This window comes from Solea solea, chromosome 20 (assembly GCF_958295425.1).
Source record: "Solea solea chromosome 20, fSolSol10.1, whole genome shotgun sequence".
NCBI lineage: Eukaryota > Metazoa > Chordata > Actinopteri > Pleuronectiformes > Soleidae > Solea > Solea solea.
Genome location: NC_081153.1, coordinates 20,970,649 through 20,997,053, shown reverse-complemented (window position 1 = coordinate 20,997,053; position 26,405 = coordinate 20,970,649). Strand labels below are relative to the sequence as shown.

At 39.8% G+C, this 26,405-nt stretch overlaps 2 protein-coding genes and 1 long non-coding RNA gene across 3 annotated transcripts in view; 1 reads left to right on the top strand and 2 right to left on the bottom strand.

Annotated features, from left to right (window-relative positions):
• Positions 1–19,206, top strand: part of LOC131447169 (exostosin-1c) — a 103,371-nt gene extending 84,165 nt beyond the window's left edge. The window contains exons 3-12 of the mRNA XM_058618711.1: positions 5,238–5,331; positions 7,656–7,763; positions 9,364–9,483; positions 11,296–11,428; positions 12,454–12,572; positions 13,144–13,239; positions 13,640–13,726; positions 13,840–14,000; positions 18,218–18,389; positions 18,480–19,206. Coding sequence (XP_058474694.1) covers positions 5,238–5,331; positions 7,656–7,763; positions 9,364–9,483; positions 11,296–11,428; positions 12,454–12,572; positions 13,144–13,239; positions 13,640–13,726; positions 13,840–14,000; positions 18,218–18,389; positions 18,480–18,665 — 1,276 coding nt within the window. The 3' untranslated portion in view covers positions 18,666–19,206. The remainder of the gene's footprint in view (positions 1–5,237; positions 5,332–7,655; positions 7,764–9,363; positions 9,484–11,295; positions 11,429–12,453; positions 12,573–13,143; positions 13,240–13,639; positions 13,727–13,839; positions 14,001–18,217; positions 18,390–18,479) is intronic.
• Positions 8,085–11,302, bottom strand: LOC131447170 (uncharacterized). Its single transcript, XR_009234004.1, has 3 exons — positions 11,022–11,302; positions 9,631–9,677; positions 8,085–9,502 (listed from the first exon to the last, which is right to left on the bottom strand). It is a non-coding gene; the product is annotated as an uncharacterized LOC131447170 (long non-coding RNA).
• Positions 19,207–20,742: 1,536 nt separating the features above from the next.
• zgc:114119 (Mediator of RNA polymerase II transcription subunit 30-like) lies at positions 20,743–25,982 on the bottom strand. The gene is made up of 5 exons (XM_058619173.1): positions 25,800–25,982; positions 24,061–24,312; positions 22,535–22,693; positions 22,256–22,345; positions 20,743–21,277 (listed from the first exon to the last, which is right to left on the bottom strand). Exons 2-5 carry the CDS (start codon positions 24,298–24,300, stop codon positions 21,182–21,184), a joined length of 585 nt encoding a protein of 194 aa, XP_058475156.1. The 5' UTR covers positions 24,301–24,312; positions 25,800–25,982; the 3' UTR covers positions 20,743–21,181.
• Between the last annotated feature and the right edge of the window lie 423 nt (positions 25,983–26,405).

Sequence of the window (26,405 nt, the reverse complement as noted above, 5' to 3'; positions counted from 1 at the left end):
ATGTGATGACGTTTCCTCAGGTGTTATAAGTAAAAAACACACACACACACAAATAGCTACTCTTGTGAGGAAATTATTTCCATGAACAGTTTCAAGGTAGATTCCTTCCTGACCACATCACTCAGTGGCGACTTCTCAATGGCTCCTACTTTTGATTTCCTGTAATCTGGTTGACATTTGAAAACCATTGTCTCACAGACAAACTGCTTAGCTTTAGCGTGTATATGTACGTGTAGTTTATAGTCAAAGGAGCAGCTGTATGTTGTATCAGAAAAGGTATACAGTACATAGAGGGGGACTTTCCAATAGTTTATCTTCAGGGGCCATTAATGCGGAATACAATACTTTTCCGTTTTGAATAATAATGTCCCATCTTGCCCAGCAGAGAGAAAGATACGCATTCATATGCCACCAAAGTAGATTATGCCGGTCAGTATTTCCATAGTTATCCAAGCAGCCGTCTGCCCAACATGATAGCAGTCTGGACCCATTCACTATAAATAAGGGGAATTGTGTCCTTCAGAAACAAGTGGATACAGAAAAGGATCATTTGACCAACAATTCTCTGAATACAGTCATGAACTAATTTCCAAACCCCCTGTATACATTTAAGCTGAACTCTAAATAATCTAGAATGTGTCCAATACATTCTATTCATAATTTTGAATTGAATTAACCATGTACAAATATCAAGTGACACACACTTCAGATTACTTCAAATGTGAATCCATTGTGTTTGTGTGAACACAGGTCTGAGATCTGTTTCCCATGACATCTTCAGTTTATTTGTTGTATTTCTGTAGCAGCATGCCGTAGAAAAGTGAGGCTCTGTGGCCTTAACCAGATCTTCAAACAATAAAACAGCAGGAAAATAGCATTTATGCAAGAAATGCCCATCCCTAATTTACACACAGACACACACATTCCCATGCATACACTACATTATAGACCAACAGAACTATCATAGTGTAATAATCAAGGATATACAACACAATCCTACACTGAGCGCACAAACAAATACCTGCAGACTCAAAGGAAAAGTGCTGAGACAATAAGCCGAGGTGAAGGAGAGAAAAGAGGAAGAGCGGAGGAGAGTGAAGGAGAGACACAGCAGGTCTGGTCGTTTGGAGCTGGAAACAAAGTGCTGTTAAATCATTTATTTGTTCCCTGCATTTACTTTAAGTACAATCCCTCATTAAAGAAAAGCAGCAGGCAGAGATGCCAGACACACACACACACACACACACACACACACACACTCATTACTTCATGCACAAGCTGAATTGCAATCTCATGCATTATCAGACACACACACACACACAAATGCACATGGGGAAAAAAACACATTAACATCAGCAGCAGAGGGAGAATTCAGTCTCACTACATCCGCAACATGTGAAAGGTAATATACATGCAAACACACACCTATGTACACATACACAAATAATATTAACAATAATGCATTCTCACACCAACAATTTTCCCAAACACACACTGTCATAGACAGTTTCAAAGTCATGCATACACAGAGGGATTGTTTCATTTATTGTTTTATATAACCAGGAATAAAAACTCATTGCGATCTCTGTTGCAGCAGCACATACAGGTCAGGGCACGGATACAATCTTTACTCCATACAATCTGAACACATAAAAATCGACTTAAAATATACAGAATGCAGCATCAACACAGACACGGGGGGGACACTCTCTACAAAAGGAACGCAGGAATGAAGAATTTATATACAAATAACTGGGAGTGAAATGAGCTTCCCCTGTTTCAAAGACCAGCAACTGCCACTGGGAGCCACTTATTTAAATGCATGGATTTACAGCCTCACTCACTCATGTAGAGCAAGTGTTTATAACCTCAGCTTCAGAACAAGATATGGACCCAAAATCACTCCCAGGAAAAATGTCTTTAAATGCTGTGATGCAGCTTCATTCTTAATGTACATCAACACTCCACACTGGAGAATTGTGGGGCTGAAGATGCACAGAGATCTGACACACACACACACACACGTATATAAACAGCAGCAGCAGCAGCAGTAGCAGCAGCAGCAGCGATGGTAAAGCTTTATCAACAGGTGAAGCACCAGAGCCGGACCAGGAGCCAAACAAGGTTGCCTTTCAGTAAACTGATGCCGGTGTATGTTGGTGTTTTGTAACACATTCAAATTGAACACACACACGCATACACTCTCACACACACACACACACACACACACACACACACACAGTGAAGTCCATTCAGATGTGGATTGACAGGAAAGAGAGAAGCGGTGTTAATCAATGCCAACATCAGCAGTGAAATCCCAATAAGAGTAAAAAGAGGCCTGCGTCTCATCACTCTCCGAGGGTTAAACAAACCACTGAGTGACAGGGAAGATTAATGGGCCGGCATATTTTACACTGACGTCCCTTCTGGAAATAAACAAGTGCGGTGTTTGATGCAGTAATTGGGGGGGTAGAAGACGGGGAATGGGAGAAAAGTCCTTCAACGAATGTTTTGAGACGCTGCAGCCATTTTTGGTAAACACCTCCGCTCAGCAGTTTACCAGGCTCCTATTTAAATGAATGAGGAGTAGAAATTAGCATTTAAACATTTCTCCAAACACACACACGCACATGGTTTCATTCTTTTGTCACTCAATCTTAGAAATGGGACACATTAGTCCTCTCTGTTAGCTTGATGTCCTCCTCTTTCATTATCATGTTGCGACACCATGAAGGCTACAGTGTACACCAACTGTTTTCATGCACCGTGCCACTTAATATCACTTTACTTAAGATGTGTTATTCTGTCTGTTTCTGTAATTCATAGATTCCGTTTGCATCTTAAATGTGTTCTTTTTGAACTACACGTGGTTCCATACCAAAACATACACTTTTAATTTGAAATTCTGTGAACTATCGTCATGAAAATCATTAAGTTTAAGCTAATATCGCAATAAAAGTTGACATTTTTTCACTTGACCTTTGCCCTCCTGGCCAGACAAGATGCTCAATTGACCCCTGGGGTCATGTGAGTTTAAGACCCCTGCTATATTTACAGTGTATTTATAGGTGTGTTATTTGCTGATCCAGGTGCAAATTTAAGTATTGAAATTATACATGTTTTTATAAAAATCAGCACAACTACTTCCTCTCTGGTTAAACACCAGCTACTGCTTTCATAGTAATGGTCTATATTCTTTAGTCTTGATGATGACACACAAAACTGCTGTACACTACACTTTCACGCACACATTCATATAGCACCCCCACTCTCACTCAGCCCACTTATTGGTATTTTTTTCAAAATCAGGCAGTGGGCGGAGTTAGCCTCAGAAGAGGGGGGACCGTCTCTTCTCTAACGTGTTAATGGAAGGACTTACAGGAAGTCGTGTGGTGGAGGAAAAGTTGAATGTTTCCTCACAAGAGCCTGTTTGTTTCCTAATCTGTTTACGCCACTGTGCACTTCTACACCGAGAGACCGTTAGACCACTTGTCCGTTGCTGTTCCACTCAGCACATGAAGGAAAGCATTGAATCAGAGGTTTATACTATATATATACTTGTACCACATATATATATACACATATGTATATATATGTATATATATATATATATACACATATGTATATATATATGTATATATATATACACACATGTATATATATGTATATATATACATATATATGTATATACATATATATATATATATGTATATGTATACATACACTATATACTGTATATGGCACAAGTATGAAATATGAGTATGAAGTGGTGGATGTCGAATGACAGCAGACAGGTGGAGTAATGCACTCAGAATGTCTATGTTTGATTATGTTTGGCACAGGTTCAGACTGTCTTGTTTACAGCGCTAATCAATAGAGAACAGAGATTAAGGCATATTCACTTAAGAGCTCAGGGATGGATATACAGTACTTTCCAATGTACAGTAGCTATCTGTAGTGGTGCCAACTTGCAAGAGGAGAAGGAGGGAAGATTTATGACTGCGCATAATCTGAGCCATTATGGATAAATATCAGAAATGAAAAGCCACACAAATCTTGTTTTATGCGCGACAGATGTTGAATATCAAATATCAGAGTGAGTGGGTTGCGGCACACTGGCAGACTGATTATTAGATTACCTGTGCTGTCATTTCAATGAATTCTTTCACATTCGAATAATATGTATTTATATTCATCTTTATGGAGCTCATAAATCCATACTGCGCTCTACACAGCACTTATTGAGCCAGTTCTTGAACTTTGCTTTACAACGTGAAAGATTGATCTCAAACATTCTCCGCGGGCTCGTCATTTTTTAAGCTCTTCCACAGTCTAATTGCTTTGTCTTTCTCTATGAAGCTTTTATACGTAACAGTGTGCATGTCGAAATCACCGTATCCCCTTTTTAATTTGGGGTTTTTACGATCACATCACTCCACAAGACGTGGACAATTAAGCAGAGGAGAAAAAAAATGTCATATCGTATAAATTATACCATGCCACAAACACTAAAACTGGTTTTACTGCTGTGGCAGATTAGTTTATTTTTTCGATTAATTCATGTCATAAAGGCAATAACAGATCCAACTAAAGAAGTTTCACATCACATTCTTTATTACGTCACACCATTAATAGTCGGGAATGAAATCTTCAAACAGGACACAGATAATCAGGGGAAACTCCCATCATTTATGTTAATTCACAATGATTGTGTAATAATACACTTACATTTTATAATTGGCTATGACACCATAAGTGACCTCTTGGATGCCCATGGCCAAGAGGAAATGAATTGAGCTTGTAATTAAAGGGTTGGGTGGGTCAAGGTCTGGGTGCCCCTGAGCAAGGCACCCAATCCCCACTGCTCCTGTGCCTGGCTTGTGTGTGTTCATTCTGAGTGTGGGTCAAATTCACTATCACTAATTGGTGCATGTGCAAAAATAAAGTAAAAACCTCACCTTTAAAGATTCAGTGCTACGAGCTTGTGTCGGTTCAGTTCCATGCTGGAGCCTCCCCGGGTCCCTTTTGTCCTATGGCCCACAGAGTCGTTAGAAGCATCCCTGCAGACAGTCATTGATGAACCACATTTAAGCCAAGTACTGGTTTTCATTCAGAGGTTGATTGGTGTATTTCCTTCCTCATAATGTTGCTGCTTCCTGCTTTAAAAAAAAAAAAACAGTGTATGTGTCATGAAAAATTTATTAATTAATTGTTCTTTGTTGTTTGCTCTTTGTTAGGTTTGATTACCAGGAGCTCCTCCACAACTCCACCTTCTGTCTGGTGCCTCGGGGTCGACGTCTGGGCTCCTTCCGCTTCCTCGAGTCACTACAGGTAAATACACTAAATGCATTTCTTACCTATAGAATATGCTCCACCAACAGAATTCATCACTGAAGTGTCATTATCATATACTTTACCCTTGTACTTCTCACAAATATCCATCTTTCTTGTTGTGGCTCAGCCTTCATCCTGCCTGAATGAGACTGGACAACTTACAGGAAACAGACAGTTTCTATACAGTTTTTCCGCCCCAAACTATTGTGTGTAGATCTCAGCATAGAGGGTCTATTTGCTATTTGTAGAGCCTTTTGAACTGAGACAGCTCCGTTAACACACACACACACGCGCTTACACAAGCATTGCACTTAAGTCCATCAGGCAAATGTGCGAGCACAGAAAACAATGAAGGAACCACAAGTGCTGAAGTGAGGGAGCAGTTTAAACCAAGTCAGTCTGTTGCAGCTCGCCCTCTGCCACCCAAGTCGACAGTCTCACACCACTGCAGGAAGCAGTAGTGGCTGTTTTTAGATTTCTGCACAACGTTGAACTCTCTGGCTGCTACACTGTTCCCTTGGCTGCACTGCTCTCAGGGGCTACAAGTGTGTGTGTGTGTGTGTGCATGAATGGTCCGGAAGCATGCACAGAAGTGGCAGCCTGCCTGCCCCACTGCTGATGCCTGCTGAATGGACAAATCCACAACACAACCCATTTGGCTTGGCAGCAGGCAGGAGTCATGCTTCTTTCCTCCTCCTCCTCTCTTCTCTATTTGTCCTCTTTCTCTACCGCTCTCTCGATTTCTCTTTGCCTTTTCATTTAAGTCACCTTTCCCCCCCTTGGATTGTATATATATATATATATATGTATATATATACACACATATACATTTATATACATATATATATATGTATGTATATACATATATACATACATATACACACACACACACACGTATGCATATTTTGTTCCTCATGTCAGCCAACGCCACAAAAGAACTGGCAATCACTGGCGTGTGGTGGCAAACTTGCTGCCAGCTTTCCAGTGTACAAACAGACACACAATTTGCACTCCCGTCTCCACATACACAGTCACACTGCCACTGCATAAAACCAATGATACGGAACATATTCACTTCACTTTTGCAACCAGTGGAGTCGCCCCCTGTTGGCTAGTCAGTATATTCTTCCTCCTGGGTGGACCTCAGACACTGGATTTTCCTCCAAATACCACCAGAGGAAGCTCACACACCACTGGTGGTACATCACACCACAGTTTGGGAACCACGTTTCTATTATATAACCTGATCTCCTGGGAGAAGGGTGTTTGTAATGTGTGGAGATCACTCAAATTCGGGCAAGACTTCAATTTTAGACACACTGGATCTATCACTCAGTCTCAGTGTGACCTTGGCCCTGACGGACACATGCCTACAAACACAAGAAAACACAAATCCTCCTGTTTGCTTGAACGTCCTTCAGCAGATCTGTTCTCAGACGAAATGTAGAAGCGCGGAGGTCACCGGACGGGCCGCAGATATCGTTTAATCTCCACCATTTTACAGGTTAATGTTGTTCTCTGGTGGTCAAATTAAGGTGGAGAAATTGGGGGGGGGAATAATACCCAGACCACAGTGTGTTAAAAGACGAAATAACCAGGATGTGAGAGTGCAGAAGGAGAGAAATGGAAAAAGGAGAACAGAGGGAAAAGCTGGTAGGCACACAGACAGGGGGGAGACCAAAGGGGGCAGAAAATGTGGAACAACATCAAAAACCTGTCAGGGAATGGGGGGATAAGGCAACATCAAAAATCAACTTCAATAAACACGATGTCTCCCTGTATCATCCAGTTCCTTCATATTCACCTCGCATCCTCCTCTCTTCCCCCGCAGTTTACCTGCGTCCCTGCATATGCTTCTCAGTAGTTGCACCTAATTAGTTCCCAGAGTCAGCACCTGTCAGCCACATCTGTGTTTGCATGTGTACGGGTGACAGTCTTTTACAAACCTCCGAGGCTTCCCGGGAAAGAGGAGATAGGAGGTTTTACTCATTCGAGTCACCTTATATGGGTCTTACACACACACACACACACAGCTGCAAACACACACACACACACACACACACACACAAGAGCATTGATCATATTACCAGTCACTCAGTTTATGATATCGCTGAGCCAAGCAGCTGGGACTGGACTTACACAGAATGTATTATATTCATGCAGTTGTGGTTTGTAATGTAGAAAATGAACATATGGAAACTTAAGCAGGTCAGAAATGGAATATTGCAGTTCCTTCAATACAAAATCAATTATTACTACTGTCATTGTCTGTAAGACTCTAAATTCTTATTATGTGTGTGTGTGTGTGTTTGTGTGTGCAGGCGGCGTGTATCCCCGTGTTGCTGAGTAACGGCTGGGAGCTGCCGTTCTCTGACATCATTCAGTGGAACCAGGCGGTCATCGAGGGAGACGAAAGATTACTGCTGCAGGTATCACAAAACAAACAAGTTTAAACACACATAAACAAACACACACAGTCAAACAGTATGTACAAGATAGTGATAACCCTACTGACAAGTCTGGACTATCCACAGTTCAACTGCTCTACAATAATAGCCAAATAAATGCAAAAAAATTAAGTTACCATGAAAAGAAATGTTATTTTTTAAGATGATTTAAAGATCAGTTTAAACCAGGAGTCTCAAACTCAAATTACCTGGGGGCCAACAAATGTCTAGTGTGATCAGTTCATTTCAGTTTCTGAACTTCTACTAGACTGTTTTCATTTGCCCCCTGATGAGAGACTTTGACCAATTACAGGGCAATTCAGAAGTTAAAGGCAAGTTAAAGTCACTGATGCAGCATCGGCAATTACTGCCTATATTGCAAAGCAACCTAAAAAGGAAAAAGGGAAGACTTAAGACAATAAACACAATAAAAATGTATGTCAGAGTGTTTCAGAAAGAGATAGCCTAGAGTCATCTGTCATAAATGTTAATAGGGTTATTTTGCACCAATCCAAGTGCAATATTTTCCCAGTTACAATGATGCTAAACAAAAAGAGCCGAGTTGGTTTAAATGTAAGCATGAACATCCACCATGAATGGCTACAAAGAAGGCATTACCCACATCAAACGGTGTGGATACAGGTTGGGGCTCTTTGAGATTAAAACCCTGCAGAGTCCTTAATCCATTTTTAGTTGAAAAGCACCCATCCTCTGTGTCTGCCTCTTTCTACACACACACACAAACAAACCCAGGGAGAGAGCAAAGCCGACTCACTCTGCACTGAAACCATGATCTCTCTCCCTCACACGAATTACATCATGTTTCCTCAACATTGATCCACTTCGATCTCAGAGCAATAGAGGACATGAATTGGCATTCTGCTAATGACCAGGAACAAGCCCCTGGAGCGCAGGCAATCCAGGGGAGACATTCTCAAATATGGGCAGAGTTAGAATTGAATGAGCTGACCTAACAGCAGTGGCATTTCTGCAGACCAACAAAACCGTTTAATATAGACACACACACTTGTGACTATTCACACTTTCCATGATCTGAGGTTAAGGAGTGTGAGTTTTTCACAGAAGAGGCTGAGTGTGGACTGACACTTGAGATGAACAGAGGACGACTCTACAGTGAAGCTGTCCTTTACACTTCATGGAAGAAAGGTGGAAAGTAGAAAAACCTAAATGCTGGAGTAAGAGTGTTGGGGGGAGGGGCTCCGTAGTCAAGAGAAACGATGGTAGAATTTTATAAATACACCGAAAAAGTATTTTGCACTCATTAGAAAACAGGTTGGCTATGTGAGAACTGAAGGGTCAACTTCCTTTCTGAAGTCAACATGATCTTTAATCTCTAAGTGATTCAGGTGGTCTCAAAAACTACTAATTCTTTTAAATAATGTCCAATCATTTCAGCAACTGGACCCACATCAGCTCCATGTCAAATTGAGAAGACAGAAGGATTTGGTAGACACACTTGACCACTTGAATGGCTTTTTCTTCTATTTCTTATTTCAGGGTTTATTTTAATAGACATGGCTCAGTTGAAGAACAAAACAAAAGTCTCATTTTTTGTCTGCAGGTGCCGTCCACAGTGAGAGCAGTCGGGAACGAAAGAGTCCTGGCCCTCCGACAGAAGACCCAGATGCTGTGGGAAGCCTACTTTTCCTCCGTGGATAAGATAGTCCTCACCACGCTGGAGGTGAGTCTCAACACGCCAACTAAGCACAAAGGCTCGGTCAAACCACAAACTGACACAGCACTCTGACTGGTGGTGTGTAGTGCCATTTTTCACATCATGTAGTTTAGACTGTAATTATGAGCAACTGTGTCAGCAAGAGTCTCTTACTTGAGCTTCTGGGTTGGAAATATTGAACAACAGTAGAGTTAATAAACCTGTGGGGAAAAATGGCTGCAATGTCACAATATCACATTATATTATATTACATTATATACATATTATCAAATAACAGTTTGCAGTGCAGTTGCAGTAAATACAGTTTCATCATTGCATAGTCCATCTTAGTCAGGAGGCTACTTTTAGTTGTAATATTTAATTTTAAGATTTCATATCCTGGCCATGCATACGTTAATCGTTACGTCTGTTTCAAAGATATCAGAGATCAGGTTCAAAGATAGATACACATTAAGATACACAAGGATTGAAAATTATTTAATTTAAAACAGTTTTTTGGCTTTCGCATTTAACAAATCTAATGGACAAATCCTCATAAAATATAGCACTTTTTTGTCCAGTGTTGCTTTTGACTCCTCAGTGTGGACTAGAAACCAAATTGAATTGTTACATATCTCTGAATACCCAGTGTTTCAAATACCATACAATTGAGTCCAGAAATATGCAGCGATATCCTTTCCAATGTCTACTAAAAAGAAGCCACGGCTATAAACACAGGTTTTGTGTTGAGCATGCGGCCACAGTTGCTACCTCTCTTCAGTATTACAGGTTGCATGCGCTATCATCATCAGTTTTCTCTCGACCGAGTTTTCACATCCAAGTCAAACCAACCTTCTATCATTATGATTATGGGGTTGGCTTCCGGCCCGTGCTCGACATTTCACTTTTAGTATCTCAGCTATGTGCTTGTCGTACTGTAGGTCCTCTGAGCATTTCCAAAGCGGCCGTAAATCCGATCTGCCTCAAGTTTCCACAGAAATCCCCTAACGTATAGAAATGATATATCATTATGCTACCAATATCAGTCTCAACCTGCCATTTCTACATTACCGCTCGCTACTATCTGATGTTTCTTTTTCATAGCTACAGGTAGGATTCATAAAAGGTTTAATATGAAAGAGTAATTACATTATAGAGGAGTAACTTTGATTTTCACCAGTTGTGTTCCGTTTGTCTTTTCTTTCATCCTTTATCTTTCTCACTTGACTTTTACAGAAGAAACACTGTACTCCCAAGCTAGTTGCCGAGCTATGAGAAAGTCATTTGAAGGTGAAGCCTTGGGTTAGATGACAAGAAATAAACCTCATTTGAGCAATTCGTGCACACAATTCCAGTGTTAATTTTAGCACATACAATGTGTGACGAAACAACAGGTTTAACCTTGGTGAAATCTGAGGTAATCACACAGCGAGTGATGGGCTTTGCACACTTGTGTGTATGAAGGCAAGTCTATCAGCCCCTAATGTATTTGCTGCTGGGAATTTATGCTAGAGATAATAAAGGAGAGGTTCTGGAGGTTGGTGATAAGCTGCTTATATACATACAGCATGCAGAAGGGGAACCTCTTTCCGAGAGAGCCAGCTGTGCAGTAAGCCTGAGGTCAGTGAGGCAGAGGGCTGTAGGGAGGATCCTGGTGTTGCTGCTGCTGCTTGGACACCTCCTTTTGGTGGAAAATGGGAAGTACACAGAGCATGTCATGTCAGGGATTGCAGCGGTGTTTACATTAAGCTCCAAGAGTCTCCTCCAAGAGCAGAAAGAACAAAAATGTTCTCACATCACAGCACATGTCCAAACTCAATCTATTCCATCTCTTCCCAGATCATTAAGGACCGTGTGTTTTCCCATATATCGAGGAACAAGTACATGTGGAACTCCCTGCCCGGAGGTCTCCTGGTCCTGCCGGAGTACTCAACTCACCTCGCTCATTTCCCCTTTTACTACCTGGGATTAGGTAAACGTGCTCTTGATTCAAATGAGTCTGCTCAACAAACAACTCAAACAATTTGAATGGGCGTGATGTATGTGATCTGTGGTGGTAGAGATGAGCAAGCATTGGTTTTACTTTTGGTCTGTCGTCTGAATATATTGTGTTGTTTTATTTTAAAACTTTAAAAGCTGCCACGTGTGTTATATTTTAACTACATGGCTCACCCATCATTACAGTACTTAAAATAATAGCATGTGTCATTATGTGTCATAATCTTTAGACCAGTTTTTCCCAAACTTAGTATATTGGGTCCCACTTCTTAAAGATGTCAACCGATCGTGGCCCAAATCACAATAAAAAAAATCGTCAAATTTCTGCATAATGTATTGACTAATTTACAGCCACATCTGTAACAACTAACATATTGATTGGTAAACGAATCATTTCTAAGAGATGTTTGGTAAGTGAAAGTGAAAGGAATACTTCACAGATTTGCATTTAGCTTTGCATTACTAGAATAGGGGTAGTATTTTTGAAAAATTGTGCTTCCCAGCCTCAGTTCCTCAGTGTCACTGGTGGGCACGTAACAAATAAAAAGAAGATATTTCTCGACTCGGAAACTGAGGTTGGGAAGCACAATTTTTCAAAAATACTACTCCTATTCTAGTAATACAAAGCTAAAAGTATTTATTTAATTAAAACTTAATTGTATGCATGTTATTTAAAATGCATACACATAAATATTGAGTAAAAGGTTGAGAAACTTGGGGACACAAAAAAATCTCGAATGAATCTAGAATGTGGGAATCTCTGCTTTAGACCATACACTTACTGTAGATTGTTGAAACAGAAGCCTTTGTAGAATATTGAGACAGTCCTGTTACGGTCTATAAATTGAGCAGTGTGCATTGTACTATTTTAAACGATGCACAGTGGCTTTAAAAAATGTTGATTATTCCTTTATGGGCACGAATGTGTTTCATTTCTGCAACAGCACCTAAACAGTTAATCATGTTCCTCTCATCTCCTGTTTTCTTGACATCACTCAGGGGTCAGTCCAGGTCAGGAGTTCACTGCTGTCATACATGCAGTCTCCCCGTTGGTTTCTCAGTCTCAGCCAATCATGAAGCTGCTTCAGGTGGTCTCCAAATCAAAGTACTGCTCACAGGTAAATCAACAAACCCAACATCAAAGTCTCGTTTCTAGCCATAACTCACTCAAAATAAAAAGGTTATTGCATATATACATTGCAGGAGTAATAACCACAGTCTTTTCTGAAAGATCACTTTGCAAAATTTGCACTATAAATGTCAGGATGAAGATAAGCGATGCAGAGCTAAAGTTATAGAGGCAGAGACTTTATAGAAATAAAAGAAAATGAAATATAAAGCCAATGTAGTAGCTTTTATCGTAAAAGGCCTTTGGAGCCATAGCAACATGTCTGAACCAATTCAGCTGTTGCATTAATATAATCCCATAATGGTTTGCACTGACACAATGAGCAGACCAAGTGCTTTCAGGTAATGTATATTTTGTCAAGGTTTTATGAAATCACTTTAAGTAGAAGGAAAAAACACTGTTTCAACACGCATGCAGTCTTTCAAACTCTTCCCTAGAGTTGCTGCAACATGTCTTGCTCAGTATTCTAGAAATAATCCCTTTGCTAGGTTGCAGATATTTCTGATTAATGCATCTGCAAGGGCATTATATAAAATTCTGTTCCTTTGACGTTGCCGCAGATCATCATTCTCTGGAACAGCGAGAAGCCGCCGCCCAGTCGGAGCAAATGGCCTCCCATGCCGGTTCCCCTCACTGTGACAGACGGCAGGAGGAAGGTGAGGACCACAGCCACTCACACTGAAAGCCCACGCTTACGTGTGATGAGTGACAGCATGAGAGAACAGTCAGTTGTTCAGTTTGTTTATGTGTCTGTTCTTCTGGCTGGCTATGTTACCTCCACTTGATGTCTATTTTTCTCCGTCTGGCCTTCCTGTCCGTGTAAATCTGACATGTTCAGCCATCCATGTTTACTTTCATAAATGTCACTCATTCTCTTTGTTTCTCTTCGGTTTCCATTTCACCATCACGGCCCAGTGCAAATTCTATACCACTTCTCAAACTCATCACAGTCACTCAACATGATTTACTGTAACTTGATCATCTCAAAGCACACACCACACAGTACACAGCTTTAAGTACCAGAACTATGGTATATTACTGTGTTTCCCTCCTCAGACCACCAGTCGGTTTCTACCTCACGTTGCCATAGAGACAGATGCAGTGCTGAGCCTGGACGAGGATACAGTCCTGCTGACCAGTGAGGTATGGGCCCAGTGTTAGCGTTAATAATAAACACAGAGTAGATGTGCAATGCTCACACATAAAAAAAGCAAAGATCAAAACAATATCCATGTGTTTCATGTCTGCATGTGTAGGTGAACTTTGCCTTCCTGGTGTGGCGGAGTTTCCCTGAGCGCATCGTGGGTTATCCTCCCAGGAGCCACTTCTGGGATCCCCTGAAGCACGCTTGGGGCTACACCTCGAAATGGACCAACGACTACTCCATTGTTCTGACAGGAGCTGCCTTCTATCACAGGTACACCAATACTTCTATTTAGATCTTCAAATTGTGCTTCTTCTTTTTTTGTAATAAACTAAATAAAAGTTGATTTTATTTAAGTAAATTGATAGTAAATCCCCAATGCTTTTATAAGCCCTTTGCACAAGGTCGATGAAACTAGGGACACATCATTAGTTTTTTGTCCTTTTGAAAAAAACACACTCTCTGTTGAGGCAGGCCCACCACGGGCTGATCAGACCTGAGTGCATGTCCCTACTCTCTTGGAGCCCAGTTGGCCTCTTTCCAATTCCACTGGCTGCAGCGCTCAGCACTCCCCGATGTCTCCTTGATAAGCATCTAACAGTGCATGTTGCGATTATAGCTGCAGCAGCCAGTCTCCAATGGGCAGACTACTGCGGTTCAGCATAACGCAGCCTCTTCCTCTCATTGGTACTGACAGCTCTATGAAGTAGACAGTTCGCACAGTGTTGGACCACATTACCAGGTCTGGTCTTAGGTTGGAGGTGGCTATTTCTGATGGTGTGATAAGGCCTTGGCTTATAGATATCGGGCAGCATTTCTCAGTCCCATACTCCATCCAGGATTTCCACACAAAATATGTGTTGTGTTATTCATCAACAATTATCAATAAGAGCCTTTCAGAGTAATACAAATCAAGTGACCTGAGAGAGAACCTTACTTCTTGCACCTCCTCTGGGCTTTCTGTACTGCCTTGGGAAAATCAAATCTGGCCCATGAAGAGAGAAGCTGACCAATTATAGAGCACCTATATATAGCACCTGTGCACATGTAGCCGGCCTAACACGTATGAAAATAAATTACAAAAGTCTAACTTACTTATAAAATCAATGTACAGTAATAAAAATGACAAACATAACTGTGCAAAACACAATATTATCAGTATAGCAACTTCTCACGCTCTGGTTTCACATGCGTACATTCATGCGTACATTGAAAGGAGAATAAAGAAAACAGCGGACGCGTAAAAAACCACCTGCGTGCACCTGTAGCCTAGCTTATTAGCCACGGCTAACAAACTGCTAAAACTACTGTAGTCGATTAAAAAAAATACATTTACACAACAAGATAAACATTTTCCAAGAGACCAACAATAGCAACTTATAAAAAGTAATACACAAGTCTCTGTCTAGCATTTTATTGTGTTTTACACAACAATAACCGGCGTGACGATAAAGTCTTACCTCTCCTCAGCGAATAAACAGGAAGTAACAAAGCGAAAAGCTAGTGTCAAAATAAAAGATATCTAACAAAATAAAAGCTCCTCAAAAAAAAGAACTAAATGTACAATATAAACCTGTTATATGTACACATGGGCTACACACACACACACATCCTATCAGTTGAAAAATACTATTACTCTCATACTCTACTGCCATGGTTTTCAAACGGTGGTGCCTGTACCACCGTGAACTTCCTCTGGTGGTACCGGGAGGAAAATCATTAAATATGGTTCTAATGTATATACACCAGGGTATGTGATCGGAGTGGAGCTGAGGAATTTTGACTGTATAGAAAAATTAATTAATAATAATGACAGTAGCCTTATCTCTCGCTTCATCTCAATCTAATTTCTCTATACCAGTGTGTGAAGTATATGTGAGGAAGAGGTGGATGCTGAAAGAGCAAATTATCTTACTGGGAATGAATCTGCCTTCTGTAAAACGTCTCTAGCTGTAGTCTGTAGACTTTGCTCGACCTATTTACACCACTGTATTTTCACATGGTGTTACTTCTAGAGCTCAATATTGTCTCAGGCAGTACTTGGTATAAACAAGTGTGAGAACCACTGATCTACTGCGTGTTATTGGACTGTAGGAGGAAAGCTGTAGGAAGCTGAGAGAACCCACACACACACACGGAGAGAACATGCGAAATCTACATAGAAACTGTACAACTGGGATCTGAACTGGCGACCTTCTTGCTGTTAGGCAACAATGCTAGCCACTGTTCCACCCTCATGTGCCTCCCTCATCATTGTTCACATTTTCCTATGCAGCAAAACAACCAAAAAAGGTACAAAAATTTTTGATTAGATTATCAGGTGGGAGGAGTCCAGGACTGAGTCTCCATTACAAAATATTACTATTTGACAATCTGGGGATGAGACTCAACAAATCAACTTTAAGCAGCTTTAATTGCTGTGTGATATAAATATAAATGCCAATTCCATCTCACTCACTGTACAATAAGCTTTAGCATTTAGCTTCTAATACGCTGTCATTACTGACCTATGTGTGAATTTACCACATTCAGTTTGTCATGTGAAAAGCAACAAGGAACAACAACAATAATAACAATAAAAAATAGTAATGTCACAGAGAATAATGAGCTTATGTGGATGGGGGGGGAGAAGAGAGGGTGAATTTCTTCTATGGATTACAAGTCGATATGTGCGACGGCACAGGGCTGTGAGTTCTTATACAATATAATATAAATGCACTCACTGCACAGACGGGGTCTTTTAAAAGCCCACAAGTTAAGACCCAGTGGTATTTTTAACACAAATGCCTGTTTGGAGGCAAAAATCATTCATCGTCACTGTGTAGTGTATTTGTCCTCACATCAGTTCAATTTAATGTAACATTACCTGCTCTATAGAAAACACTGCATGAAATTCCCCCCTCTGGAAAACCAGAGGAATCGGGAACATATAGACTGAGCCACATGCGAGTCGAGCCCTATAAATATCAAACCCCACTGGTAATACAATGGTTAAAATGTCCCAGATACATATCATCACCATACATCACACCATCTACCTCCCCTCGCTGATGCTTACCACAAAAGTGCCAGTTGCTCTTACCTCCTCCTGTGATAATGCATGTGGAAAGCTCTTTATTCTATATTTTTATATTTTTTATTTAAAAGGCACACTCCTCTGGGGGAATGACTTCAAAATTGTGATTTGAGAGCAATAATAATAATAATAATAGTGTGAAACAGAGCCTCTGATTTAATCCTGCCAGAGAAATGATAGAACAGCAGGATGTGTAATAGAGAGACAGTTTGTGACCAGGTAAAACACATTCAGTGTCAAACCCTATTAAAGCAATTTCTCCAACGGACAAGTATTTAAGTAAAAACAAGACTACAAGACGTAGTTGACGTCTGAAATGCCCAATAATCCTCTAGATAATTGCTTTTTAAATTGAAGTCCTTTCCAGACTATATGTGACAGATAATGTTTATTGATTATTTGACACCTCCGCTCGACCTCTGCCAGCACTATGAATGTTAAGGAGGCAGAATGTGAGGTGTATAATAGAGCATAATCTAACCTTTGACAATAATATCCGTGTGATTATTTAAAAAAGAAGGAACTTTCTTTTCACTGTGAAGCCTTTCTTGAATCGAATATTTTCTTTTATCTGATTTTCTCCTCTTGCTGTGCTAAGGCGGGGTGATAAAAGTCTGCAGTAAAGCCAAATGGCAGTCTATTCAAAGAGAGTCTATTGTGTATAATAAAGTCATGAAGCAGGCAGGAACTTTATATTTCACCCATAGGTTTATTTTTTTATTTCTCATGTTGCACTTTAAAAGCATATGAATTTGTACCTGTGATCTATGAGCTGTTTGCAGAAAGTAATTAATGATTATACTAAGATACTAAGTTGTCTAATTCTTTTTCTTCTAATATGTAAGAGGTGCAATGCTGCCCTCCACAGAGAGTTCCCAATCACATTTCATAAAATCTGAAATCACAGTTTGAAGTTCTTTAACACAGGTTGAAGTTTCCTTCAACCTCATCCCCATTCCTTAATCCTTCAGTCATTGTCTACCACGTTATCCTCGTGAGGGCCTTGAGGGGTCTTTGTGGCTAAAGGTGGGGTACACCCTGGAAAGGGTGCCAGTCCATCGCTGACCTACGGTCAAATTTACAGTGTCCAATTAACTGGTATGTTTTTGGACTGTGGAAGAAAACTGGAGAAACCAAACCTTACACAACAGTGCTAGCTACGTGCTCCACCATGTTGTGCGTTCCTTAATCCTTCTGGATTGTAATCTGCAGTTTCCAGAGGTTCAGAGCTTCTAATGTCTACTTGTTCACTTAGCTTATCGAGAGCATGAATGTATGTCTGACTTTGTGAGGAAATTCCTGTATGTTGCAGCCTGTAGAATTCCCCCTCCTCCGTATTACCTCATGAGCACGTTTACTGAGGGAAGCTGTTCAAATAAAGACTGCACCTCTAACCCTTTCACCTGTCCCATAGGTACTATCACCACCTGTTCACCCACTACCTGCCCCAGTCTCTGCGGACCCTGGTGGATCGTACCTCCAACTGTGAGGACATCCTCATGAACTTCCTGGTTTCTGCCGTAACTCACCTGCCACCAATCAAAGTGGCTCAAAGGAAACAGTACAAAGAGTTGCCAAGCCCACAGGTAGGCAGACACTTTTACGATGCAGTTTGCTGATGCTGTTTCAGTAGTAGACGGAGCGGTTCACGAACGTGTCTTGTTTCTTCATCGCAGGGTACGAAGAGCGTCCCGTGGGCCAACCCAGAGCATTTCAACCAGCGTCAGGAGTGTGTCAACACCTTCGCCAACTGGTTTGGTTACATGCCTCTGGTTCACTCTCAATTTCGCTTGGACCCTGTGCTCTTCAAAGATCAAGTATCAGTTCTTCGGAAGAAATACAAAGACCTGGAGAGGGCATGAAATGGACAGAAACACTGGGAGGTCTGGTCTAGTCCAGTGGCCTCTTGGACAGACAATTGGACCAATCACAGGTTGACAGTTGAAAAGCAGTACTCAAGGATGTGGGCAAATTGGTACGATCATCAGGCAGACCCTGGCGGACTGTTCCAGACTAGGTATGTTTAGATATGAAGAAAAAGGGTCCATGAAGTTTGGAAGGAGATTGAACGGATTCTCCCATCTCCATGGGTTTGGTGCAACCACAAAGGAAATAATTTCCAAGAGTCTCTGTAAATGGGCCGTCTTACAGAGAAAGAACAATCTCTTCTGCACAGCACGTAAAGAAACGTGTGAACACTTCTCATAGCTACCACGGTGACAGTAAGAAGGAAATCGGCAGTTTCATGCCAAAAGCACCCAAGGGAGACTTGTAGTGGTGCCATGCACTCCAGCTGTCGATGTGTCTCGATGTTACTGTGTGGGGGCAGTTGCCAAGGAAACGGATCATTTCACATCAAAATGCTAAGTGTAAAATCAATAAAAAATGATTTGTAAATGCAAACTATGTGCCGCAGACCACTTACTCTACACACACACTTCATTAGAAATCAATGATTAGAATTAGAATTTGTTATTTTCACACACACGCCAATTGGTGCATGTAACCCATCCTTATTAGCAGTGAACAAAGGCAGCACCCTAGGCCTTGACCCATCCCTGCATTTGAACCAAGCCCAAATCATGTGCATTTTTAGATGGTGAACTCAAATTGCTCTATGCTGGCACCTTTCAACATCACATCATCATTTCGATATTTTCCCCGTACATAGGCAAATTAAAGGGGAAAACGGTGGAAAAACAGTTTTTATTTATTTTTTAATAATAATGACTCTATTTAATTTTAGTCTCAACTTAATGTGCAACTAGTACTATTTATTTCCATTCCATGCCCCCAGTGTCTGTTGTGTAAACAGAACACAGCTGAGGTAAGCCCATTTTTAGATGGATACACTGATAATTTGTGAGATAAAACATGTCCTGACAAACAAAGTTGAAAACCTGGTACTTTTTTCCCCCAGCAATTTATACGTGTATAACACAATTCCAACAAAAGCACTTTGATAAATATTCAATTTGGGGTTTTTTTTAACTCCAGAGATTGAAATGCTTTTTGAAGCTTTTTGTAGGAAAGGAACATCACGTGATCATCATGTGATAGTTGTTGCATGAAGACAAAAGAATATGAAAGGACAAGGTAAGAAAATGCATGATTACGTGTAGGTGTCTTGATGTACTCGGGGGGGGGTCCCACAGCTTCAAATTCAAGGACTTTCCAGGACCAAATCTCACTTCAATGGTGGAGAGAGTGCCCACAACACCGCTCGTAATTACGCCTCAGTAGGCCTGGTGTACGTACATGAAGCAATGCAGTGCATGAAACACGTGGCGTCGTAACAAATAAGGGAGACATTTACCTAAATATCAACTCCAAATACTTTCAATGACCCATGTCTATTTAAGGCAGTTTTCAAAAACATTCAAAGGTTCAAGGATTTCAAGGACCCTTGGCAACCTTGTGTACTTACTATCATATATTCCCACATCTGCCCTCAGGTTTAAAATTGACGCAGTGGAGCCCAACAGCAATTTCGTACTAGGAAGCAAGACATATGAATATGGTTTTTTTTTCTCAAAAAGTTTATTTTATTCAAAACACAAAGAACCCAAGAGACTCACTGTTTGTCCCTCAGTTTACAAAAATACGTTCACAGGCAAGCAAGTCTCAAAAGCTTCAGGGTAAACAGGTGTGCTGTCTGACACTCCAGAAGCTTTACCTCATTAAGCACATGCACCCACTCATTCACACACAAACACAGAGAGACAAAGCACCTGAGATATATAGCTGCCAAGGAGCTAATTTGAATTCTGAAAGCGTAGTGTTACAACAGGTAAGAGTCAAAAAAAACAAAAAAACTGCTTGTATTGTAAACACAGTCATCAGATGAGCATCTGTGCTTCCTTGTAAGAATGAACCTGCAGTGAATTCAAGTCTGTCTGGTGTCAAGTTAGAACCTGGGGGTAAAACACCATAAATGTGTTTTACTTTTTTTTTTTTTTACTTTTTACCTGAGGCAACACAAGTTTCGACCCATTATTTAAATAGTGTGAATACACAGGACTATAACTTGTTTGAATAAACAGTAGAAAAAAAAACAAAAAACTTGGCAGTCACAAAACAGGTTGTCGGCTAATTTGTACAAAAACAAAGGTGGAGTGCATCGAGTTGAAACATGCTTATTCTTATTTACCTCTCATGTACGCCTTCTCCTATGTAATTTCCCTTTAACAGGTTCAATGTAACAAACGATTGTGGGACAAGATGTGAGTAATGTGTCAGTTTCGATCCAAAGGAGGAGCCGCTGAGTGGAATGTCCGACAGCATCCAACAGAAACTCCTTTATTATTTCTCCTGGGGTTTGCTGTTACAGTCTGTACTCACGTTGGAGGAGGTCAGGAGAGTGGACTCTGATGATGAGTCATTTCCTGAGTGTCAGCATGGCGTTGACGTCCCAAAGCAGGTTCCTCATCTGATCCATCAGAACCTTCATCTCCTGGTTCTTCTGACGCACCTTCTGCAGGTGAACCGCAAAAACACAAACATCAATAATCAATAATTAAGAGACAAAAAATCATGTTTCACTGGCTTGGAATAGATGAGTAAAATGTCCTGTTTTTTTGGAATAACAATTTCAAAACATCATCCCCAAAAGTAAAGAAATAAACTGATTTTGAAAACACACCTAAGCTACAAACACCAGCAGCAGCCTCTTTGGTCAATATCAGCACTGCCACCTAGAGGCTTTTGCTGTTATATATTTTATTCATTTATTTTGTAAATAAAGAACAGGATTCACAGACTCAATAGAAAAGGTCCAGCTCATTTCAGTGGAGTAACACCATTCCCTTTTAGGGGGGTAATTTAAATAATTTATTTAGTAAACAACTTATTACCAATATATACAGACAATGAGAAATGACTTTTTTTATGTAACTTGTAGAGCTGCAATTGTAAATCAATTATTGATGGATTTATAAATGAATCACCACCTACTTTCATAACACGATTTATCCGCTTAGCTTTAGCTTTTTTTCAGCTGATTAAATGTAATCTTTTTGGGGGAGTTTGTTTGGTCCATTTAACAAAGAAACTATTAAATAATTTAATTGGATAAATTTAATTTATGGACAAATCAAACCTCTTTTTTTCAACATTTTCTGAATTAAAGAAACTAATCGATTAAGACAATAATCGACAGATCAATTGATTATGAAAGTGAACTTAAGTTGCAGCACAGAGTGTGGGGTGTGCTCACCTAATTACATCGACGCCACAATATTTTCATAATCGATTCATCTTTTACTTGTTGTTTCCTAAACCTTGAAACATGATGATGTTCTCAAACCACAAACCAAAATATATTTTAAAATAGTTAGACGATTAATTTAGTAATCAATTAATAACCAATTAATCAATTAATTGTTGCAGGCCTCAGAAAAGAAGCTAAATTTGCTTTAAAAAAAAAAACTGACAAAACTGGTCAGACACTCACCTCAAGTACTTGTTGCCTCTCCTGGACAACAGACGAACTGCAGGACTCCACTCTGACAGAAACCAGGTCCTCTCCGACATATGGAACAAGCTGGAGACAAAGATAAAGTTATAAAAATGAACCGCTCTTCTTCCTTTGTATGAACGATAGTGGTTATAGTGGATAGTTAAAATATAACAATGGATAACAGTACAGATAGTGAAGGAGAGGAGAAGTCTACTTTGATAGGTTTCCTCTATTTCACTGCGTTACAGAATAAAGTTAGGGCTTCATCCCGACCTCTGGCGGGCTCTCCTGCAGGTCAGAGGTCATCTCCACACAGCGTTCGTACAGTAGCCGCAGCTTTCTGAAGAGCAGCGCGAGCTGTCGGAGGTGTTCCTGGAGCTTCCCAAAGCGGTCCTGGTACATGGCCTGGCTCTGAGTCACACCATTAGGAAGCTGCATACAACACACAGACACATGGAGGACCTCTCGTCAGTTACAGCACAATATGGATTTTATTTGTTGTGCTCAGGTGGCAGTGTGATATGCAGATCACGCTTTACCTGGAGAGTTTTACAGCGTAGTTGAATGTCAGTGAAACAGTGAGAAACACAGTGTGAGACAATAACAAACACATGGGGATGGAGGGGGTGAGTGAGACAGATGTCGACAAGCATGTCAAGCAGAAGATATAGTTGAAAAGACAGACAGGACAAATGTGGACTGACAGGGGACAGATGAACCCTGTACACTGGAAAGACATCAACCATCTAGTTCTTCATATCCACACACAGTTCATGTCTCAATTATCTACACACATTTGAATGAATGAAGGCTTAATTTTGAACACACAAACATAATATATCTTTTCTTTTAAAAGAAGTAAGAAAAGAAATTGTAAACAAAACAAAGAATTAACGAAAAAGAAAAAAAACACGTTGAAATGGAGTAGAAAGAAGCATAAGCTTATTTAATCCTAGACACAGCAGCATCTGCAAAGCGGTATGAGGAGGTATTTTGGGTTCTACGCTTTAAATGAGGGACTAACCTGTTAGCATTAAAGGAGGAGTCACAGATTGGTAGCACATCAAGTTACGAAACACACATGACTAACAGTGGGTGTTGAGGCTGGGCGATGTGGCTTATATAATGATATCTGGATATCTTTTGTCTATATCCCAAAATATGAGATAGACGGGGATATACAGCTGCACACGGGTTGTTTCTCGGGACTCATGAAAAACCTTTTATTTTGAGATGTTTGCACTTCTCACAATACACTGTAAGATAAAATATCTACTGTTTATGATCTGTATGCTTAAAGTCCACTTGTTCACTTTTCATTTCAGATAACCTTGTTTATTTCATTGGCTTTCTAAAGTTAAATAAAGGATATTTACATGTTTTAGAAAGAATTAAATTGTCTATAAACATGGTCAAATTCTGCTGTACAACAAATAATTAGGCTTAAAAAATGTAAAAAGTGTTATTAAGTGACCTTTTTGCAGATTTCCATGAATGTTTTATCAATATATAATATATAATGTATAATTAGAGTACTTCACAAATGTATTCAATATAATAAATGTGATGATTATCAATCCAACAACCTTTAAAACCAGGAAAAGTCATCGTATATACTCCCTTCCAAGAAGTGTAGAAGCCGTTATAGCTGTGAAAGGGGGACCAACTTCATATTAAAGTACTGTGTATGTATTTGAGTACATATTGCCATTACAACATGCCATTATCTTCATTTTATCACAAGTTATGACATGAAAAATTCAAAATTACAATCTTAGACATATGACAATGTCCCTTACTTGTGTGGCTCGTGTGATCTGGAAGATCTCCATGGTGCGAGTAACAATGTCCTGTACAGTTTCCTGTCCGATACGACAGAGGAACACTGGGGAGATTTCTCTCAGAGCTCCTTGAGGGGGCATAGGCAGTTGACCCTGAGCAGCAGCGGTGCTGGGGGGCAGGTGAGGCTGCTGCTGCTGCTGTTGCTGCTGAGGGGGCAACCCCGTCATCCCCGGCTTCTGGGGTAAGGGAGCTGCCATCACGACACAAATCTGTGGGGGAAAGGATGAAGGTGACACTTTGATATACTGTGGACCCAACATTAAGTATTTGTCACTTATGTAAAAAGTATAAAATTGTAGACTGTGAGTTTTATGTCATTACAGATTAGATTAGTGATGGGAAAATGTGCAACATTATCACGCATTGCAATACAATGCACTCACACTAAGCTGATCGAAGCAAATTTCCACTATTGAGATATATATGAATTTATTTGGTTTAGTTAATTAAGTTATTTATTTAACTACCACAAGGGGGAGTAAACTTCATCTTCCCAATCAATTAAAGAGTCATTTGTTTTTTCATTTTAAAATGTTCAGTAAAAATATGTATCATGTGACAGGTTCCTTTAATTTGGCAAAGATAGTATTAGTAAAATGTATTTGGTTTGGGAATCTAAATCATAAAACCCTATTGTAACATATTATATCTTCACAATGATAATAACAGTATGAACTGCTATTGTTTTTGCTCCAGATATTCACTGCACTATTCCTGTATGAAGTAGGACAATTCTAATCACATTTATTGATCTGACCCAGGATTTTAACTGGCAACCGGTTACAAGCCCAATTTTCCATTTGGACATGGGCTGCCCAAATATTAATAATATGTCTACCCAGTTTTAAACTAGGGACCTTTTGAGGTCACTATAACCACAATTATTAGTCATCAGTATTATACAAATACTATATTAATTTGTTAATTCAAACCATTAATATATATTTGCGTAAGAAAAGACTTTGAGTTACTTGTTTTCCTATTGTCTATTGTGATATGTGATTACTTCTATATATGAAGTAATCACTTCATTAACATTCACATATTGTTAGTTAAAACGGTAATTAACTTTTAGTAAATATTTTTAACAGCATTAAGTGATGTTACATCCCCTTATTGTAAAATGTTACCAATATAATATAAACGTTGTTATAAAACACTATATTTAAAATAGCAAATCCTTACTTTTGCAAAGAAGAAACTAGATTGGCAATAAAAAGAATGACTCAATTATTCAATTATCAGAACTTGTCAAGTGTCCGAGTGATTAATCGATGGAATAAAGGCTAACAAGACGCTGAGACTGTTAAACAACTGAAATGTACTAAATGACGTATCCTTGAACATGGAAATATTCGGAAAACACGAAATTAATTTTCAAGTGTACGTATTTACAGTCAATTCCACCACTGTTAACAATAACATTAGCCCCTCAAACTCAAAACGATATTATACGTCAGTCATGAAATGTTAACCGAGCACGTTAAGGAAACAACAAGGCTAAAACGTACTTTCATTTGTGTAGCAGTTAACTTACGAAAAGAAAGGCGGCGTTTTTGAATGACTGAGAGACAGAAGCTAACCTGCGTAGCTAACGGGGCTAGGCTAACACAATGAAGAAACACATAGTGACAGGCTAGCAGCTAGCCGCTAACACGCTTGTTAACTAGAGACGTGTGCATAAACAACCGCTCACCTATTTCAACAAAGTGATTCGACTGGGTGTTGTGTGGATATCACTGAGTCGCTCCGACAGTTGCGAAAACACAGTTTGCCTCTTTAAGTCTTTAAATGAGACATAATGAGTCCCCCTGTCCACTCATTTGTGTCTCAAACGTCTCAGCGCCTCAACGCTTGCTTTCATTACGCCACTTCCTGGCAGTGACAAACACGTTTCACACCACCAGATGGCGGTAGTAAACGTAAACAACATGGACCATGGTAAAATACTGTAGTAAGGCCATAGTGTAAAAGCAAACGTACTGATGAAGATTAATATATGTACATTTTGCCACTCTGCTTTCTGGAAAGTAAAAAACAACAAATAACCCTACATTTACAGTAAAAAGTACAGTACTTACTCCTTGAGTTATGCTGCTCACACAAAGACAAACAAAACAATCTTCTTTGCAGAGGTAAATAAAATGCATCGGTGCAGTAAGTGGACACTTTCATGTAAAGTACAACTACAAATCAAAAGTAAAGTTTAAAATATTTACATGTGCTTATAGAATATGGTATATACAGTATACTACCTGGAGGTAATATTACATTCAGAAATTTAGCATATCAGTATCAAGGT